Below are 16,997 nucleotides of genomic sequence, written 5' to 3' on the forward strand. Positions count from 1 at the left end.
TTCATGTTCTTTGAGTAATTATAGGAACATCTGTAAGTTTTCAGCATTTTATCTGCTAATGTAGTGAAATAAAGTGACAATAACATTAACAGGTTTCAGTGGAAGCTGCTTTTTACATCAAGACATTTTAACGGGCCTCTGCGCTTTTACAAGTTGGAAAAACGTCATGATGAAAAGCTGCAACACTGGTTAGAACTTTTGGACGTTCATCTTTGCATGAAACATCAGATTATATAAGAAAAGATGAGCGATACTTGGAGTTACAAGCATCATTGCATCACTGGATCGTGGTTTTATGTGTCTTTTAATTATTCTGGAAAGCCCAAGCAAAGACAGTGATCACATGTATGTTTTTTTCCTTTATGAGATTTGAAGTGTGAGCCAGGGATGGACAGGCAACCTATCCAGATCCATCCAGGGTGTACATCACCTGCTACACAAAGGGAGCCAGGGTCGTCTCTGGGTCATGTAAACTGTATGTGTGACTGGACACATATTTGAGGACAAATATTTCAGATATTACAATATTACTTTTGAAACGACCACCAGCACACTGTGAAAACACACAGTCTTTCTGAGTGAATCAGGTCTTCAACACATTCAAGAGAAAGTAGGGACAGTAAAACTTTCCCTGCTTTGTACTTAGAAAGGTGTTATGGCAACAAAGATACCAAAGAATTCTTCATTTCAGTTGTTATTTTGCTCTATTCTTTCTATTAATGCATCTTAAGATGTGCAGCAGAACAAGACCATCATATTGTCACATTTTCATTTAAAAACCTTCCACACATCCCCTGTTGTGAACAGGTTAGGACCTCAGGCAGGCCAGCCCCATACCTATATAGTAATTCAAGCCAATAACATCACAAATTCTGGGTTTTGGACTCGTTACTGGTCCTTGTCTGTCTTTGGTGTGAAACCCCCTGCACCACGTTCTTCCAAAAAATATCTACAGTATCGCTTCCGCTGATAACAATACTCAATTCAATAATGCTTCCCCATCCAATAGCGGTGGTTGAGTGGTTTCTCAATTAATACAAAATGAAACAGTTCAGCTGGCATGTAATGAATGGAAACAAAAAGTCTCATCAGTGGAGTTGCAGCTGCAACAGGATCAGTGCTCCATTTATTAAAATTGCCAACAAATGACTGTACTTACAGCCAATAATGAAGTAAGTCTTGAGTGATCAGTAGCTGTAACTGCCAGAATCAGACTCAACAAGTCGGACAGAAATGTCACGATGGAACAGAGAGCTTTAGGAAAGTCAGAAACTATAAAGACACTCACTTGACTCTTTTTTAACAGAAACCCATTGAACCTCCAGTAAATTCATCTATTGTACATCTTTTGTCTATCATTTACCCAATATTTGCCTGGATTCAGAAAACTCTATCTGTTCATGTTTAAGTTGGGCAGTGCATCTTTTCTTCAGATGGACAATGACATTTGCTGAAGCTGTTTTTAATTCATCTGTGCAAGCAGCTCCATCATGTTAATGTGTAACATAGCACCATAAAGTAATTGAAAGGTACTATAAGAGAGAAATGAGGTGCAAATCCAAACTTAGTTTGGTTGGAGACTGTAAGAAGTAGACAACACTTCCTAGATGTTGAACGTTTCTTTTTTGTTTGGAGTTGCAGTCACATCTATTTAGAGACTGATGTTATGTCTGCATAATGAAAAATTATGCTAAAGGGGGTTCATGTGCATTATGAAGTGCAAAAAGGGTTCCTCACCAGTGTGTGACCAATTAAGAAAGAAATTGTGCCGGAAGTTTGAGATTTTGATATGTCATACAACTGCTCTGTATACAGCGCTCTGATTTACATGGCCCCAGAGCTGACTATTACAAAGTGTAGCACCACTGCCCCGCAGCAAGAATTTTCCTGGTCCCAATGGCAACTGGGGCCTTTCTGCATGGAGCTTGCAAGTTGTCTTTATGCATGTGTGGGTTTGTGTGATATTGTTTCCTTCCACAGTCCTAATACATGCATACTAAGTTAATTTATTAGGTTAAAAGATGTCAGGTCAATGGTTGATTCTAAATCAATCGTAGGTATAACCAAGAGCTTGCATGCTTCTCTGCATGGTGTTAACCCTGATGAAGTGGGTGTACCTCCTGGGTAGATGGAGTTAATATTTCATTAAGCATCTTGTTTGGGTAATGTTTTTTACACTGCCTTTTGACTGTCATGTGGAACAGAAGTAAGGAAGGACGACAACTCATGTGCCATCAGTGGAAATATATATATATATATATATACATAACCATCATGTATGGGGGCTGTGGGCTGTGTGAGCTTGCATGAAATGGACATGGGTGGGTCAGTCTGCATTTTGCCTGATCCAAGCCACTTACTTCCTTGGAAAAAGGGCTATTAAGAGCACTTGACTTTGAGCATACCTTGGCACCCTGAATTCTTCTTTGAAGAGAAACAAATTTGCATGTTCACACATATGCAGAGACACTGAAACCTCCCTTCAGCCTAACTTTGGCTTTTTTTCATCATGAACGATGGCATTTGCAAAGAGCTAGATGTATAACGCAGAGACTAATAGGCCAATAAAAAGTTCCTCAAAAAACAGACCCCTGGACTTACAGAGATCTGTTTACCAACACAAAACCTAACAGTATGGACATGTTAAACTATTAAAACATGTGTTTTCTTATGTAGCTATATGTGTGACAAATGTTATGAATCAGTAACTTTCTAATTATATGAATTAAAGTTATAATTCAAATGTCTAATGGTGATTTTCCTTGTTGCGTCATCATAAGCTGTTGCCAATGATATTTGACTCATACCCTGCTTTTTGCAGCAGACACAATCCCTGCTGCCCATATCTGCCAATTCATTCTTTCACCCATGTTCTTTGTCTTTTCTTTCTTCGTTCATCTTCTGTACACATCACTGCACAAACAGCTTGCACACATTTTTTGCATGTTTTTTTGACAAAAGTGGTTTGGAGACCAGTTGGATGACAAAGTCAAGTGATTTGGGGTTTACACAAAGGAGATAACTCATATAGGAATAGGATAAACAACTGCAGGTAGTATATGCAAATAATCATACTACGGCTATAATGCTAGTTGTTGCACCGTTTTGTATTTACAGTTCACTTCATTGTGACTTACGCTAGGAGCTGACACTAGTTCTCATGATATGCCGCCCACATTCAGTCTGGAGTGGTATTGTTACATATGGCGCTTTTCCACTAGTACCTACTCGGTTTGACGCTTTCCCACTAGGGGTCTACCCGTACCGAGTAGATGCTTTTACTCTGCCGAGGTTCTAAGCTGGCTGAGTCGGGCTGTATCTGACGTCATTAAACCACACGTCAACGATTGGTCAGGGGGTTGGAGTCAGACGTCTGAGTCAGGATGCGGATATTAGCAAAGCGACTCTGATGGCTTCTTGTTCATTTTATTTGACAGGCAATGACAGCGCAAAAGTCAGTTTGGTGATCCAACTCTGAGGTGCAGATGATCATAAACCTGGTGGCTGAGGAGAGAATTAAAAAGGGATCTATATGGGCGATAAGGAACGACCAGATCCACCAGGAGCTCTGTCACTTCATAGCTGCTCGCGGCTACCAACGGACTTTTCAGCAGCGCCGAGATAAACTAAAAAAAAATTAAAAAGCGTTGGTGCTTGAAGCTTCTCTCATTCTCTTGTTTAAATTTGACATCGAACACAAGCCACAGACCCAGCAGCACATATATCATCTCCTCCAGGTTCTTCATCTTTAGTGTTGTTGTCTTCTCTGTTTAGATCACACAATCAAATACGTCACAGCAGCTTCGCTCCAATCCCACCTACTTCTGCTCCAGGTGCTTAACTGTTATGGAAAAGAAACCAGGCCTGAGTTGAGATGAGTAGAGACGAGTAGGTACTAGTGGAAAAGTGCCAATAGTGTGCCTTTAAAATTCTAGTGACACAGTCAAACAATAAGTTCAAGAAAAAGAATAAGACCACTCAATAATATAAATGTTACAAGACAGAGAAAAAGTATGGACAGCTCAGACTGAAATCCATGAACAAAAGACGAGTCTATCGCAGTGAAGGACACTATTTTTAATCTCTTCGTAAACTGCTGGAACCTCATTCACAGGTTGACAAGTGTAGTTAGTCCAGCAGCAAAACTCATTCTTTAATTTTCATATCATTTATAAGACTAACGATGAGCAGCAGGAGTACTTTCATTGGGAGTTACATAAGGTATAATCTAATTTTATAATAACAATGATATGGTCCGGGAGCTTTATTATTTGATCTCTAGTGTTGTAATCAGCTTATTGTAAAAAGTGGACTTCATTTACTGAAATAAGAAATACAATTTAACCAAGAAACAAGTAAAAGAAAAAAAAGAACTAAAAACACACTCAGCTGTTGATGAGACAGAACTGAGTCATCAAATAAAATCTGGCTAGAGTATTACATTAATTGGACAGATTTTCTACATCTTTCTGTCAACATGCCTGGAAAAACAATTTCAGCTGAAACCTAGAATTTGAGAGTATTTAACTAAGCATCGATGGCCCTTCCAAGGAACAAGGAGTCTGATAATTACCTAGACTACAGCTCCTTTCCCAGCTCTTCCCACCAGTGCAGAATATGAGTTTTACTTTTCATTAAATTACTTTTCGTTGGCTCCTTGGAAAAAAACAAAACCCAACATAACAATCTGCAACACCTTTTACACAAATGAGGGTTATTACACGTTAGAGAAATAAAGGTGCTGACAAAGTGCACATAAGGTCTCATCAACATGAAGAATGGACGCACGTACGTACACACACACACACACACACACACACACACACACACACACACACACACACACACACACACACACACACACACACACACACACACACACACACACACACACACACACACACACACACACACTTTCAGCCTCAACTATTAATATACAAGCAGAAAGTGATTAACACTTTGCTGCACCCTCTAAATGTTTCCCTTAATGGATGAGCGAGACAGGCAGACAGACAGATCGCCACGGGTAACAACATCTATCATCGTTATGTTTAGGAAGATTACAGCATTACGGACACAGTACACAGTATATGTCACAGTATTTAACACGCCGTTGTCACTACAACACTCTAGTACCACGCGCTGAGTTTTTGTTTACACTTCTCCTGTTTCTTTTCTAATCTTGTTCACTGTATCAAATTATGTGTAAAGATAATGTATTCACGCATAAAAATAACAATGGAAACGTAACTGAATAAAAAAAGTATTAAGATACATGGGAAAGGAGTGGGAAGCAGGGAAGACTTACCAAAACACATTTAAATTAATGTACACACAGATTTCGACACTCCTGCTGAACTTTGCTGAACTTTTGAAAGGACTTAATGGTTTTTTGTGGGAGGGCTTTGATGTCCTGCCAAAAACAGAAAGGACCCTGTCCTCGACACACACAAACATACACACACATACAGATGATCCACTTTGACCCGTAGCTCATTTCAGTAGTCATTGAAACAGACAGGAAGGAAAAACAGAGATAAAAGACGCAAAAGGAGGAAGATGCAGAGAGCCATTAAAAACATGCATGTGAAAATAATCGTTATTTAAAAGCATAAAGCAAAGCAAAGACAAGCCCCCCCCTTTTTTATAATTTACATGGCTACACAACAGATGCTGAACGTGAGACATGCAGTAAAGAGCGACAGGCCGGGACTCGAACCTGTGCTACCTGCATGAAGACTAAAGTCTCTGTAAATGGCGCTCGCCCTAAAACAACAATTCAAGTCAGCAAATTGCACAACAGTGGAAAGTAATAACTTAGTCATGTATTCTAGGCAAAAAAAAACAATGTATAACTTAGTAACAAGGGTCCTAACATATACTACTTTATGTTTCTACAAACCACATATATTTATAATCTATAATCACAGGAAATAGGTGGAAGTAATTTTTTAGTCCCACTACCAGGATGTTGTTACTTTTTATCAGTGAAAAAAATCCCAGCGGGTGCTGGTGTTGGTAATGTTCTCTATTTATCTGTCTGTTTCACCATCCATCCATCCATCCATCCATCCATCCATCCATCCATCCATCCATCCATCCATCCATCCATCCATCCATCCATCCATCCATCCATCCATCCATCCATCCATCCGTATAATATTGTTATATAATGTTTATATATATATATATATATATATATATATATATATATATATATATATATATATATATATATATATATATATATATATATATACACACTGTGGTCACATTAGTATAACAAATAGGTTTCCAGCTGTCGATTGTGAATCATTTATTAATTGAATTCATTAGTTACAATGTGACTATGATGTTAAAAAATTACAGATGAAACAAAATCGGCTAAATATTTTCTTTATTACTGAAAGAGTTGATTGACAAACAATTTCAGTCCTTATGGTGGTACCATGTGGAATAACAGGACCTTTGCAGTTAATAACCCCTTATTAGTGATGCTGGCATTGACGTCACTGGCCTGCTGGTGCAATAGTACGTATGACATAAGCACGTTTCTGCGAGCCCTCCTGGAAACAATAGAAATTGCGTTGAAATGCCTGAGATGTGAAAAGACTGACAATACATAACATGGGGGAGATCTTGTATGATGTTCAACTTAGCTAAAATTGCCCTGGATGGGGCGAGACCGCTTACGGCATGGCTTTATGCTTTATGCTGATTGGGTAATTACATAAAGCGTTGTGAATGGTCTTCCTAGAGGTGGTGTCACACGATCACCCTTATGACGCCTCTGCATTTTGTGGAAGTGAGATTCTTGCACAACTTGCAACGTCACTCTAACCATGGACTCTATTTTGCCAGGCTACATCAGAGTTTCAGAAAAGCCTAAAAAAATCAGTCCAAAAGCCATTCATCATATCTTTTTTTTTCACCCGGACAAGCCATCATCCTATAAAGAGCTTCTGTTTTAGAGCTCTGTGATGAAAGCCATACATTTATCACATTAGCTGTGATGAACTAGCCGGAGGAACATTTAGCACTGGCGGCAAACACTCCACGGATACGTGTGTGTTTTATCAACACCAAAGAAACACGCAGAAAGCGGGTCATGTGAAGAAATGAAGGTCCTGTTTAGACCTGGTAACATCTGATAAGATGTGGCCAGGTGTAAGCACATCCGTTCACACCTGACATTAACATGTGTCCCCCGTTCATCTTGAGTGCCAACTCATGATAGGATCCCACACTGCTGAAAGAATGTGGCTACATGCAGCCCAGACACCTCTGAGTGTGACTTGAGTGATTAGATCTTAAAGCGTCCTCGAATGCATCACAGGTGGCTTCCACCTATACTTAAGGCCGGCCCACCTGTGGAATTGGATCGCTCAGAATGGAGCCAGATGTAAACAGGGCTGACGCACAGTTAGCTGTGAGACCTTGGTTTTGGAGCCTGAGGTACATACACTTCACTATGAGACAATTGTTTAGTCACTTTGTTCTGGATGAACTCTCTTATAATCCCTATTACGGTTCTGACACTGCTTGGTTGGATTTAGGAAAGAATTGCAATTTGCTTAAAAAATCTCCTTTCAAACAGCATGTAAATACTGTCACTGTCACTATTTGAAGTAGACGAGTTGGAGCTGTTTAAACAGCAATTTTAAGTTTATACATTGCATAATTGAATTGTAACTACAATGTAAAAGTGTCAGCTCTTCAGAGTTTGGCTACAGTATAGACAGAATGTAAAATAATAAAAGCTTTCAGTCTTTACTGTGCAGTTATGCAGCTTTAGAGATCTCTCTTTAGAGATCTCTCCTTATCGTAAATGTGCATTTTATAGAGTGCTCGGAAACCTTTATGACTAACACTATACTTAAAAAGTTTTTCCACATCATTGAGGATTTGCTGCTATAAACTATCCAAATCGGGGAGGAGCAACAGTGCGATCAAGCAGTGCTGCTGAGATCCTGGGAGAGGGAGAGAACTCCAGAGAAGCAGCGAGTGAGACAGGAGCACACCCATCCTGAAGTGAGCATCGCAAACTTTTAAGAAGAAAGTCGCCCAGATGCCACGCGTGGGAGGAAGCCCTTATTTATTTATTTCTGTTTATCTGGTTGTCAGTAATTTATTCTGAATGTGCTGTTAAAAATACTCCTTCTCCCTCTTTCTCTCCAACTCTTTTCCACAGATTAAAGGGGGGCTGTGACAGGGCTGCATATTCCCTTCTCCTATATTGTCTAACAAATATCTAAAAAGGGAGGCAGGGAGCACGGCGGCTCTTGTTCTTTCTCAAGCACAGAAGTGAGACAAAGATGTGTGGTAGGATTTGCTGCTCAGTGCTCGCACCTGCTCAACAGTCGGAGGTTAGTTCTGCACGCAGTTGGTCGCAGTACAAGCAAAAGCAAACAGATGCACGCTCACATACAAATGCATGCATGCTAAAAAAATAAATATCATACAAAAAACAAAAACCTTCTCACAACAGGTTTAATTTGTGAAGATTAAAGTCGGCACTGTAAAGTTGTGCGTGTGTGCACAGAAGCTCATGTACACACACACACACACACACACACACACACACACACACACACACACACACACACACACACACACACACACACACACACACACACACACACACACACACACACACACACACAGTACCAACACCTGGGAGTGTGACTGCTAAGTGTTGTTGTGGCCCGGAGCACACTACCTGCTGTTTCTGCAATTTTTTCTTTCTCACGCACACACATACACCCACGCACACAATGAATGAGGACATGACACAAAGCCTGACGAAATAATACGTAGGAGCCCCTTCAGCACAAGCGGCTCAACATACATAGACACTTATACACAATTGAAATCTCATCATATTCAGATAAAGAAGAAAGGATTACCTGCGGCTGATTGCTGGATGAGAACATGTAGGAAGGGAATTGAATCTTCGTGCAGGAGCTGTGTGTGTGTTGAGTGTATTTGTGTCTGTGTCACCTTCTTCCCTTGACCTCTCTGTGACTTTCCATTTAGCTCAAATGGACATATTTTGTCATTTAATCAGTTTTTACAGCGAGAAAAAACATTACGTTTCAAATACTTGGGAACCTGTCTATGGTGTGTGTACATTACTAGCGTTCATTTCCTTCTGCCCAGGTATACACACACGTTTGTTTTTATACTTATAGGAGTTGTACTTACAATGTTCATGAGTGTTAGCAGGTACTTTTGCACATGTTCCTTCCCATGAAACTGGACCACGGAGTCATCGACACCCAGAAGCACCTCAATGTTGTAGGCTCTGTCAAGACTCTGTCTGCGCACTCGCCCTGCTCGTGTGTGGTTGATACTCTGCTCCACGCCACGGTACAGAGACTCCAGATCCATCAGACCACCAAGATCCGCCCCTGGAGATAGAACACACACAAGCACATGTTTTGGAAAGTCAAGATTTGCAGTGGAGAAATGATTATACTTGTTGAAGCTGACTAACAAATTTTTTACTTGACCAAAAGTGTGCCGTTTTGAAGGTGGAACGGCAGGACTGCACAGAGTTTTTTGTGTAAAAAAATACAAATAAAAAACCCATCTCATTTCAGTGGGGGCAAATACAATCTCAGATGAACAATAATACGTACCTTTTTAAATCGAGTCATTACTTATCTTTCAGATGTGCAAACCTATATTAATTCAGACGCTTTGACGATTTCTGGTCTAAAACATTTAGGAGTGTTGTAACACAACACCAAGAAGGCAAAACATAAGTAATGCTCTTCGAGAAGCGATTATTGCTTCACATCAGTATGAAAAAGGGTTGTAAAATAATTTACGAATAATTCAGAATGTTCTTCATAAGATAATTGTGAAGGAAAAGCATTCAAGACAGCTGACAGCTTTCAAAGAACTGAACAAACCCACTAAATTCACCTGGAGTTCCGTGACTAGAAATAAAGTTGGATCTAGAAATATAGTTCTGGAACTACACTAGAATGGCACCACTAGTAGTAGACTTGAGTTCCACAACTGAGACTGGGGCTGCGTCTGAAATTGCATACTTCCACCCTAATGAGTATGCAAAATAAGTATGTGAGATTTTTTACTGCGTCAGAAAGATTAGAACGTACTCAATAGCATGCTCTATCCATACTCATTCCGGAGAAATTTAATAGTGTGGATTGATGGACACTAGCTCAGCAGAAACTTGCAAGAAAATGCAATGCAGCGGTGTTTGGTTGCTAAGTGATACGTATATGTCATAAGTATAATATTAAGTATAATAATATTATTATATAATATTAATATTATAATATTAGTATATAATAATATTATATAATGTCATCTTGTTTCGACCAGAATAAACGGGAAATAGCGGAGCGGTGCTGCTACTGCTGCTGTGACACGTCACTTCCTCCCAACGGCAGGAAATGACGTGTGCGCTCTGAATAGTACGTCCGAATTAATGCATACTACTGATATTTACTCAAGAGTGTGCCGAATTTAAGTATACTTTTTAGTATATACTGTTTAGTATGGCATTTCGGACGCACCGTGGGAGTAACGTTCTATAACTACAATTAGGTTTCTGGAACTACAACTAGAATTAGTAGTTCTATAACTAGAATAACTAGAATTAAAAGTAGATTTCTAGAACTAGAATGAAAGTTCTGGAACTAGATCTAAAAATCCACAAGTATAACTAGTGTTCAAGAAGTAGAAGTAAAATCTACAACCAAAGCAGAACTTCAAAGTTTTCCAGCTAAGTAAAGTTTGTTTGGCAGGTCTGCCAGGAGAATGCCTTTTCAGTTGAGAAAGATCATGTACAGATGACTACGGTTCACAAAACTCCATTTGAACAAACCACTGGAATGTCAGATGGACAGATAAGATGAAAATTCATCGTTTGGTTTTAACGACCAGTGCCAGGTCTGGTGAAAACCAAACACAGCACATCAGACACACTTCATACCCACTCCTGAACATGCCGGTGGAGGGGTGATCATTTGGGGTTTGCACTTTGCCGGTTTTGTGTTGACCTTGAACAACTTCTGTATACTGGAATATTCTAGGAGTAGCTAAAGTTTGGTTAAAACTGGGTTGTGCAACAAGAAAGTGATTCCAGGCACGTCAACAACCCGACTGGAAGACTGTGGACCTTGAGAGAACTGTTTATAAGAGAATGCACAAAAATCTCAATGAACTAAAGTACTGTAATGTTAAAAAAGAAGAATGCGCTGAAATTCTTTGACAACAATGTTGATAAATTCATACAGGACAGGATTACGTCCAGTTATTGCTGGTATGGCTGGATCTGCACTTATTATTATTTTTGTCTTTTTGGCTTCAATTTTGTTTGGAGGTGAAAAAGAGAAAAAGGTTAAATGTTGTTCATCTGAGGCTGTATTTTTCTAATATCCACACCCACTCAGATGATTTTTATTATGCTTTCACACACAAAGACTTTATAAGATAAGGCTTAGGTTAGGATCACAGTTACATTACCTGCACAGTGCTGTGTTACGAAACAAGTGTTCATTCACAGAGTTTCTGAGAGACCAGGCATGACTTAGAAACTGGACAAAATGTCCGTAATGTATTTAAAATCAGCTCTCAGTTTGTTTCTTTTTGAAACTTCTAAAAGCAACAAATGAAACCGAAAAAATAAATGACTGCAGTGAAATTAAAGTCTTGTAGTATTTGTGGCTCTGTATTTTCATAACACCACGTCTTCTTTACAATTTCCCCAAAAAATTAACAAAATATTAAAATAAAACAATTTCAGACCTCACATCCACATGCAGTTATTCAAGATCTGTCTGGCTTTCCGAGTTTCTTTTGTAAGACACCAGTTGACCAAATCAAGCATGTGTGTTCCTTGTAACCGTTGGTAACGGTGTGGCTATCCTTCACAGATTCTCTCCTAATCAACCAAATATTTCTACTCCCATCTGAATAAAAGGAACAGATGGTGCTTGCTAAACACATGGATTAGGACAGCTCCCTCACAAAGGGGCTGCCACTCTGCTCTTTTCTTTGCATATACTGTATACTTGAAAAATGCAGATCATTTAGTTTGAGGCCTTTTCAGTTCATATGTATTATACAGTACTTTATTTGCTAAAATAAGTTATTAGTTCCTCATATTAGGATTTCAGATTATGAGTTGTTCATTTAGATATCTGTGGATGAAATACAATCCTAATTCTTGTACTATATTAGGCATTGAGCGGAAAGTCTGGTTGTGTTTCTTTCGTCATGCCAAATGAGGCGACGGGCTGAAGTAAGTAAGGATACAAAAGATAAATTGTCCTGTCTCCAGAGCCAAGGACATCCCTCCCTAATGCGCTATCCTCTATGCTCATGCAGAAGGCATCGAAGGCCAAGCCCCTCAGTCGTGGAGTTGTCGGCTCCGATGGAGTCAACATAGTGTCACTCTAACAGACTTCAAGGCTTCCCAAACATAACACACAAGCACAGCTTAAAGGGTGCTGTGTGAAAGCGCGTACAGGTGTTGGTGCGTCAGCACTCTGAGCACCAACATTTCCGATTGGGCTATAAATCTCTGCTCCAACAGCTGCTTTAATTTAGCCGAAGCGCAGCCGCAGGGTTGACCGACCGTGCAGGTTATGGAGACCGGAACTTAATGTGGAGGTGCGTTCACGCTGAGTTGATTCAACATGTGGCATGAAGAGACAGTTTGAGCTCCAGTGTTTTGACACATGCAGCTGAAGCAAGTGTTGAGAGGAGGACAAAGAACAAGATGGAAGACAACCGGGGGGGGGGGGGGGGACGAGAGAGAAAGAGAGCGATATCTGCCACCTTGTCTCCCAATCAGCAAGGGGCAGCCTGCTTTCCCACTCCCTCTTATGCAACGTTTCCAAGACAACGGGCTCCTGGGTAAAACAACAAACACGTGGTTAACACTGGCTCCTGAGCTTCTTGTGGAATTAATGTGAAAGTCTGACTATTATCCCATATCTGCCCACATTCCTGTGAGTGACAGAATACCAACACAGAAACAGAAAAACTGGAGGTGGGGGCACAGAGACAGGATAATATAGAGAACGATTTAAGATTTCTTCAGCGCATACTTTTGTCTGTTTCACAGAACATTTTATACGGGCACCGAACATTTATTCTGCTTGTTAGCAGAAGAATCTGTATTCAAGACAGTGTACTTCACAACAACCCTTGGCTTTTCCTAGTTATAGCTGCCTTTAACAAGCCTGATGTCATAACCACCCCATCTGCTTCTACAGACAGGTCCGGATATTTTTACCTTTTGGTTATGTAATGTTAGCTTCTCACTTTTAACTTCTTAACTCAGTACCTCGCAAACATTGAACAAGACAACAGACCAACATTGTATAACACAGGACCACAACTGTGTTATAAGCAGAAGGAACGAGGATGTCTTAAACCAACTCAATCAAAAGCATGAAAAGTATTTTACCAGGTCTGATGTGTTCATGATCACTTTTCACGTTTTAGACCTCCTTATTTCATCACACCTGTGTCCTTGCTGGGAAGCATACAAGCGCTTTATTTTTTTCTTGCTTCAGCTGTTTTAGAACAATTTTTTTAGAGAAAACTAGAGGAATAAAATGGAACGGGAGAGATTGAGGGAGGTGCGAGGTTGAGCTGAGGGGTGTGATGGATGAGAGAGTGAGATGAGAGGAGACCAGAAGGACCTTGGGTGTTGTGAGTTCCGCTTCGAGCTTCTGAGGTGACGGAGAATATGGCTGTCTTCTAAAGAGTCTGTCTGTGTAGCTGGGAGTGAAGCATCAGGGAGAACTGCTTTGTCTCTCACAGCAATAACTTGCATAAGCTCCTGACTAGGGCTGCAGCTATCGAATATTTTAGTAATCGAGTAATCGGATAAAACTTATTTTTGTTTAGTTAAAGAGCAATTATAAATATACATAAGAAAATAAGACAGTTCCCCTAATAATGAACCACTGGTTTCCTTTTTTGGACAATCAATGTCTTTATTTTTAGAGGCACATAGTTTAAAACAGCCAACAGCAATTGCATCTCAGGAAATGTGACTAAAAAATAAATAAGCACATTTTAAGTTGTAGTTAAGTTTTAAGTCAGTCTTGATAAGATTTTGATTTGGCAGTGTTCAAAATAAAATTATGAGACTTGCTGTATTGGAGCACATTAGGCACCAGTGCGACTTGATGTTTTACCCATCAATGACTACAGAGCTAAAATTGAAAACTACCCAGTTAGCTTTATTACGTTTTTATTTTTCACCCTTATCTCTCTACAGCTCTGTGTTTTTAAAGATTAAATGCGTTAGCCACGCATCGACAGTAGTCATAATTAATATAAAAACCTAGCCCTCCACAGGGCTAACGTTATGTTAGCAAGGTACCGTAATGTTAATCTCATTAATTAGCGCTACGTTAACTTAATTTTACCTTGTCTCGGGTGACGGTCCTCCGCTCTTGGAGTAAACAGGGTGTTCGGTGGAGATGCTGCAGCATTCAGGACGTACTGCTGTGGTATGCAAACGCTGTCTTAAGGCTGGATTATGGTTCTGCAACAAATCGACGCCGAGCCTACGCCGCAGGTTGCGCAGCGTCGCGCACCCCACGCCACACGCCACGCCGTAGCCTGACACGCACCTCCAACAAATTGTAACTATGCGCCAAGAGGTCGCAGACCAATGCAGACCAAGAGGGCTGTGATTGGTTCGCTTGGTAGCAACGCATTTCCGGTTTCCGGTTCGTGAAGCAGTCGTGAACTTTCAGCGTTCTTTTCTTCGTGTATGTGTGATTTTTTATTTTTATTTTTTTTTGCACAATAGTTGTCCTTATCTCTTTGATTCACTGTGACCGGAAAAGTCGGATAAACCATTCAGGAAAAGATTGCACCCACCTAGCGCTCGCGGGGGGTATTGCACCGCGGCAAAATGGAGTGTTGGAGAAGTCCGAAGGTTTCACAACGGCGTCACGGCAGCGGCGTGTGCTCTGCGTTGGTGTAGCGCAGAATCATAATCCAGCCTTTACAGTGAAGACATGCAACACTGTTCGCCTTGGTGTCCAGCTTAAAATGCTCCCACACTTTTGACATTTTCTGCCTTTTCTTTAGTTAAAACCAAACAAGCCTCTTTCGTCTTCCTTTACGTGCGTGGCGTCAGCACGTTGTGCCGCATTAAACGTAGTCTGGGCGAAATACCCTGCTTTGAGCTGGCGAAATTAAACGATTCCTCGAGGCAGAGAAAATTCCTCGATCATTTTTTGTAATCAAATTACTCGAATTATTCGAGGAATCGTTTCAGCCCTACTCTTGACACTAAACTGATATCCCTGTCAGCCTATATATAGGGAACTGATCATAGCACTTTCAAACTTTTCTCTCTTGATGGTGTCATATTTACTCTAAAACCTCATTGTTCCTACTGAAAACCTTTCCATCGCTCTTTACACCTGCAACTTCCCTTCCTTGCTCTTCCCTTCCGACTCCTTCTCAACACATTTTCACCAACTCATCCATCTCCCAGTATCACACACACCAACGTAGCACACCTCCTCACACACACACACTCTCTTCTTCGTCCAGTGTTTTTATTCAAGTGGGGTATGGAGCATGGCCTTATTAGGAGACAAACGTTCTTTGTCTTTCAACCTTTACAAAATGTCAAGAATGTCTGGTTGCTCGCCGAATACTAGGTGTGGTAAGAGGAGAGTTTGAGAGAGAGGCTAGCCTCACAACTGATGAGACTGGTGATAATTCAGGTCAAGCAACACTTTACTACCTAGCAGTAGCCTTTTTAAGGTGACAAGCATCCCTCTGATCTGCATTCAGGATGGCTGGCTGGTTCTGACCTGTGGTGGTCTTGCTATCTACTGTATCTGTCATGGACTTCAGCTATTCATAACAAGAGTGAGCCTCATGAATACTGATTTACGTGATGACTGAATTTCCCTAAGGACTAAAGCTCTAACTCATGCTATGGTTGCACATTTGTGTCAAATGTTGAGAGTTCAATAAAATATGATAACGAGGAAGCTAACGTTTTCTCATGGGCAAATGCTTCACTTGCGGCTGCAGAATTGAATGGCCCAAGAGCAAAAGAAGAGCTACATGTGAAAATGTGTCTCTCAGGTAACTCTGCTCTTGAAAATTATTTCTGCTCGCTTGAAATCAAACGGATTTTTGGCGATTTGGAGGTGGCTAATGACTATTGAGTACACTGATCAGCCCAAGTACTGCATCGTCACACACACATGCAGATATCTACCTTCACTTTGACAGATAAAGTTAACAGAACATCACGGTTGCAGCACCTTTTGAAAATAAATAAATAAATAAATAAATAAATAAATAAATTAACATAGCAGTGGCAGAAAATCATGAGTAAATTACAAGCTGCTCGATCCCCTGCCACGTTGCCATTGGCAGGTATCACAGGTGCACTCTCTCAGTAGACACCATGGATAGAAACTGACAGCCAAAAATTCTAAATCTATGGTGCAAAGTTGTTAACAAGGGCTGCTTACACATCTACCCTACTTCTGTCTTCTGTCTATCTTAAGTCTTTTGTCCAACTTTATCGTTCAACAAGACCATGAAGAGAGATACTGGAGTCTGGAACATACTCCTGCAACCATGTCTTGAAAAACTCTCTCCTATCAGCAAAACCACTTTTTCCATCCCACCTCCCAGGCTCTCCATCCTCGTGCTGATCGAGGGGGAAAAGCAGTCAAAAGCTCTTCCTTTCTGAACCTCATTTCTCTTCTTAACCTCCCCCCTCCAACTCATCTGTATTTGTGGTCTTTTCCACAAATGCAGTTACAATATTCCTACATGAGTGGGCACAAACTCTTAATGGTCACCAAGCAGAAACTGGTGCAGTCGTGGAAGGCCCCTCTCCTGCACATAGAGAAGTCCTGAATACATTTTCTCACTCTCCCTGTTCTGTTTTTGTTCCTGGGCAGCTTAATTATGCAACCTAAAATGATGAATTTGTCAGGAACAATACATTA

General features: G+C 40.4%; 1 protein-coding gene across 3 annotated transcripts in view; it reads right to left on the minus strand.

Annotated features, from left to right (window-relative positions):
* Positions 1–16,997, minus strand: part of LOC133446931 (A disintegrin and metalloproteinase with thrombospondin motifs 2-like) — a 148,538-nt gene that overhangs the window by 26,690 nt on the left and 104,851 nt on the right. For all 3 annotated transcript variants that reach the window (XM_061725153.1, XM_061725152.1, XM_061725154.1), the window contains one exon: positions 9,205–9,410. In XM_061725153.1, the coding sequence (XP_061581137.1) occupies positions 9,205–9,410 (206 nt within the window). The remainder of the gene's footprint in view (positions 1–9,204; positions 9,411–16,997) is intronic.

Source organism: Cololabis saira, chromosome 7, assembly GCF_033807715.1.
Source record: "Cololabis saira isolate AMF1-May2022 chromosome 7, fColSai1.1, whole genome shotgun sequence".
Taxonomy (NCBI): Eukaryota; Metazoa; Chordata; class Actinopteri; order Beloniformes; family Belonidae; genus Cololabis; species Cololabis saira.